Source organism: Lupinus angustifolius, chromosome LG03 (genome assembly GCF_001865875.1).
Source record: "Lupinus angustifolius cultivar Tanjil chromosome LG03, LupAngTanjil_v1.0, whole genome shotgun sequence".
Taxonomy (NCBI): Eukaryota; Viridiplantae; Streptophyta; class Magnoliopsida; order Fabales; family Fabaceae; genus Lupinus; species Lupinus angustifolius.
The window spans coordinates 13,797,484-13,802,160 of record NC_032011.1 but is presented as its reverse complement, the minus strand read 5'-3'; the positions used below and the strand labels follow the sequence as shown (position 1 = coordinate 13,802,160).

Genomic DNA, 4,677 nt, shown 5'->3' with positions numbered 1-4,677 from the left:
AAGGTAGGATGTTGCTCAACTCTACATGGAAACCAAATTGAAATAACATGCATCCTGAAAATACATTTTAAAAAGAATCAATCTAGTGCATGAGTCTAGGGTGATGTATGTAGACATCCATAGCAAGCTTTTTCCACTTGATTATTGCACTTTGCTTCATAGAGTGGAAGAAGGGAAAATAGGTCTAGGTACACCAAGTTGGCATTGTGTCTGCATCAACTACTGGGCTGGGGAAGAAATGCTGTTAATCATAGAATCAAGGAGCAATTTCCAATATGGTAGTATAGTTGCTTTAGCATGAAAGGATCAAAGGAATATAAGAAAATAACGTTTAACCAACCATAACTAGGAAAAAATTAGGGCATTAATCATATGGATTAAGACAATAACAAGGGAGAAAGGAAAAAAAAACTACAGCTGACCTTAACAGTGTCCAGTATTAACTTAGTACTATCCTTATGTTACTTTATTCCACCAAGATGCATATTAGAGTGAAAATAATTGGAATAATTATTTTCAGTCTGCAAATTTAACTAAAATAGGAAATATTATCACTTGAAATTCTGCTATAATTGGTGGGAGTCCTCTGTTGGATATACATGGAAGAGGAAGAGGAAGAAGTTGGAGGCGGAGGAGGTGGCAGCAGCAACGGTGGAAGTGGAGCAACTATTGTAACATCAACAGAGGAAGGTAGCATTGCAACATAAGAAGAAGGTATCATGTTAGCTTCCCTTAGTTTGTATTTAAGTATTTCTGACCTTACTGCATTAAGTTCAGTTTGTAAAGACTGAACTTGCTGTTGTAATTATAAATCATGGTCGAATGTGAGTCAGATAAGACTTGTTCCATACCCAGTTCTAATTAACATGTGTAGGATGAGACTAATTTTTGAAGTTGAATTCAACCGTAACCTGATGAAATTTTACTATATATGAGTCCAATTAAACCTGGGTCAAACTGGGTGAACGGGGTAAGGTAGGATGTTGCTCAACTCTACATGGAAACCAAATTGAAATAACATGCATCCTGAAAATACATTTTAAAAAGAATCAATCTAGTGCATGAGTCTAGGGTGATGTATGTAGACATCCATAGCAAGCTTTTTCACTTGATTATTGCACTTTGCTTCATAGAGTGGAAGAAGGGAAAATAGGTCTAGGTACACCAAGTTGGCATTGTGTCTGCATCAACTACTGGGCTGGGGAAGAAATGCTGTTAATCATAGAATCAAGGAGCAATTTCCAATATGGTAGTATAGTTGCTTTAGCATGAAAGGATCAAAGGAATATAAGAAAATAACGTTTAACCAACCATAACTAGGAAAAAATTAGGGCATTAATCATATGGATTAAGACAATAACAAGGGAGAAAGGAAAAAAAAACTACAGCTGACCTTAACAGTGTCCAGTATTAACTTAGTACTATCCTTATGTTACTTTATTCCACCAAGATGCATATTAGAGTGAAAATAATTGGAATAATTATTTTCAGTCTGCAAATTTAACTAAAATAGGAAATATTATCACTTGAAATTCTGCTATAATTGGTGGGAGTCCTCTGTTGGATATACATGGAAGAGGAAGAGGAAGAAGTTGGAGGCGGAGGAGGTGGCAGCAGCAACGGTGGAAGTGGAGCAACTATTGTAACATCAACAGAGGAAGGTAGCATTGCAACATAAGAAGAAGGTATCATGTTAGCTTCCCTTAGTTTGTATTTAAGTATTTCTGACCTTACTGCATTAAGTTCAGTTTGTAAAGACTGAACTTGCTGTTGTAATTCAGAAATTGCACCCATGCATCCATACACAGGGTCTCTTAGCCTCACATTAGCCTCATATACTAGACTATTTGCAGCATCAGCTCTTTGACATTCTGGTACTTCCTAAAACACATCATAGAAAAAGTAATCATGTTTTCCCCCTTAAAAGGTAAACCTTTGCTTGTAATATCTACCAATGGAATGCATATGATCTACATCATACAATTACTAGAATCATGGGTGGTTTGAATATTTATGGATGAGACAGGTAGAAACACTTGTAGGAAGAGTAAATGAAATGGAAATTAGTCCAATTTATAGAAGAATGAGAACAAAAAAAACTATAGGTAAAATGATAAAGAAAGACTTAAATTTTAATGTTTTACTATCATTACGAAATCGTATTATCCATCCAGCTGACCCACATAGTTGGGTAAAGGTTTGATTATTATTGTTGAAGTGTTATCTGACTATGAACTAAGGAGTAACCTAGTATTTGTGATATATTTGATAGGGTCTAACCCCCAACAAACTTAGTTATCTACTAATTATGCTCCACTTATTGGTACATCGTATAATTAATATGCAAAGGTTGTATATAATATTTACCATTAGCATCTTTGAGACGTTGCTAGCACCAAAAACTTTGTGGACGGAAGCAAACTTGTGGGGTTCTTGGGGAGAGAAATATGGAGAAAAGGGACATTCTTGGGCACATCTTCTTCTCAAAAGCTTACATGCTGCGCAAGGAGTGATAGTATTTAGGGTTCCAGAAGGACCCAGCATGTGTCTTCTTCCCATTTGATATGAAACATCTCCTTCCCTCTTTATCTTCTTGCCTATCTCATCAAATCTCTCCCTATATATAGCACAAGCATGAAATTCAAAGATGATTAACCCAACAAATGAGTTATCCAATATCACTTTTTAAGTGATGAAAAACAGTAAGAAATTTGAGTTCTATTAAAGGACTAGATTAAAATTGTCATAGAATATTCATAATAAAAATAAAAAGCTTTGTCCTAGAGTATCCACTACAATTTTAAAAATAAGAATTGACATAAGCTTAAGATATACAATTATACATGGAGATGAGATTTATGTGTTTTACCTTTCTCTGGACATTCACGCATGCTCTCTTAGTATGGAGTAGGAGTCACTATGGGAGAGAATAGTAGGGAGAGAGAAAGAGGTTCTAGAGAGTCCAGAAGGAGAGAAGAAAGGGAAATATGTAGAAAAATGAGTGTGCTTAAAAGGCAAGGTATGCTAAGGAGTTCTTAGTAAGGACAGCTATTTTTATTTAAAAGAAATAGACAAAAGAGTTATATTATGTAGAGAGATAAATGGAGAGTAAGTGTGTGTGAGACAGAGTGATAAAGGAGAAGCTGGTAGCTATGTTTGTTTGTTTGTAATGTTTTAAACCTCTCAGGTTTATGTTATATTCCAGGATTTCATGGGTCATAGACAAAATAACACATCATAATAGCACTTGTGGTCAGAATATTATAGTTTTGAAAATCTCCACTACAAAAGTATCATGACCATAATTATAATAATATTTTCCCGAATAATTATAATAAATGGAATGTAATCACAACCATAATCTACAACAGAATACCATTAGGACAAATTCATGGAGGAAAAGTGAGGGAAATAGATCATAATATAGTTTTAAGTTTATATATATGAATGCCAGCTCTACGAGTGCTTGTTCACGTGTGAGTTCTTAAATGTGTTTGACTTTGTTAATCAACTTAGTGACTTACTGATTCAATTGCCGTCATGCATGTGGTTATTGCTTTTTATTCAGGGCATGTCTACCAAATTGATCTTTTTATTCTTATATTATCAATAAATTGAGCATGTTTATGTGTTAACATCACCTTATTGAGAAAAATAAACAAACTTCATGTGCTGTTTATTCAAGTGATTAGCCATTAAACAAATATAAACCATGCAGTTGTACTTCCAAATTTAAAATGTTCGTATCTTATCAAATTCAAAGGAACCGACTTTGTGATGGGGTGGATATCTCTGGCGTCTAGCTGCTTTTGAAGAAAATGTGGTAATTAACATGACTATAGATGTTTATAGTATAAATCATGGTGGGTTTAAGCTGGTTGGTCCTCACACTATACAGTTGTGGGGTGTGAAAAAAACATGCCCCTAATGTAAGACTACCTTAATTTTTTATGTAATGTTTTATAAAATGTGAGCTTAAAGCAAATTGTGATAGAGAAAAAATAGTAACTTTAAAATTTATTTGGTTGTAAAAAAGAACATAAGAAAAGAAAAATATTGGAGAAAGAAAGAAGCGAGAAGGAGAAAGAAGAGAAATATAGTAGATTTTTATTATGTTTGGTATAAGAGAAGAATGTGAATAATGAATAGAAAGATGTATTTTTTCTCTTACTCTTTTGTTTGATTGGATAGAATATGAAATAAGAGAATGTGTTATATTCCAAATAACAAAAATATCTCTAAAATAAAGAAAAGAGAGAGAAATTTTTTTTATTATTAATTAAACATAAATGTTATAATGTTAAATTATAGATTTTGTTATATATATTTTATTATAATTTCAATCAACAATTTTAATTGATATTTTATTATATCCAAAATATACTTATTTATATTAATATTATTTAAAAACCAAAAGTAGAGAAAATAAAACAAATTGAATGATATTTTTGACATTTCAGCAAAACTATCATCTTCTCTCTACTTTCTCACCAAGTCTGATGGATTTAACCAAATTGATTATGGAATATGCCCAAGTCTCAGGTCAGGTGGTTAACTTGAGTAAGTGCAAATTCTATATTGGGCATGTCTCAGCTAGGAAGATTGCTAACATAGCCTCTACTCTAGGCTTCCCTGCTGGTAGCCTTCCTTTCATCTACTTGGGTGTTCCTCTGTTCA

The 4,677-nt window shown here is 33.2% G+C and overlaps 1 protein-coding gene across 1 annotated transcript; it reads right to left on the bottom strand.

The window, feature by feature from the left end:
• Positions 1,109-3,037, bottom strand: LOC109343436 (LOB domain-containing protein 15-like). The gene is made up of 3 exons (XM_019581709.1): positions 2,870-3,037; positions 2,368-2,617; positions 1,109-1,881 (listed from the first exon to the last, which is right to left on the bottom strand). The coding sequence occupies exons 1-3, from the start codon at positions 2,881-2,883 to the stop codon at positions 1,501-1,503; spliced, it is 645 nt and encodes a 214-aa protein (XP_019437254.1). The 5' UTR covers positions 2,884-3,037; the 3' UTR covers positions 1,109-1,500.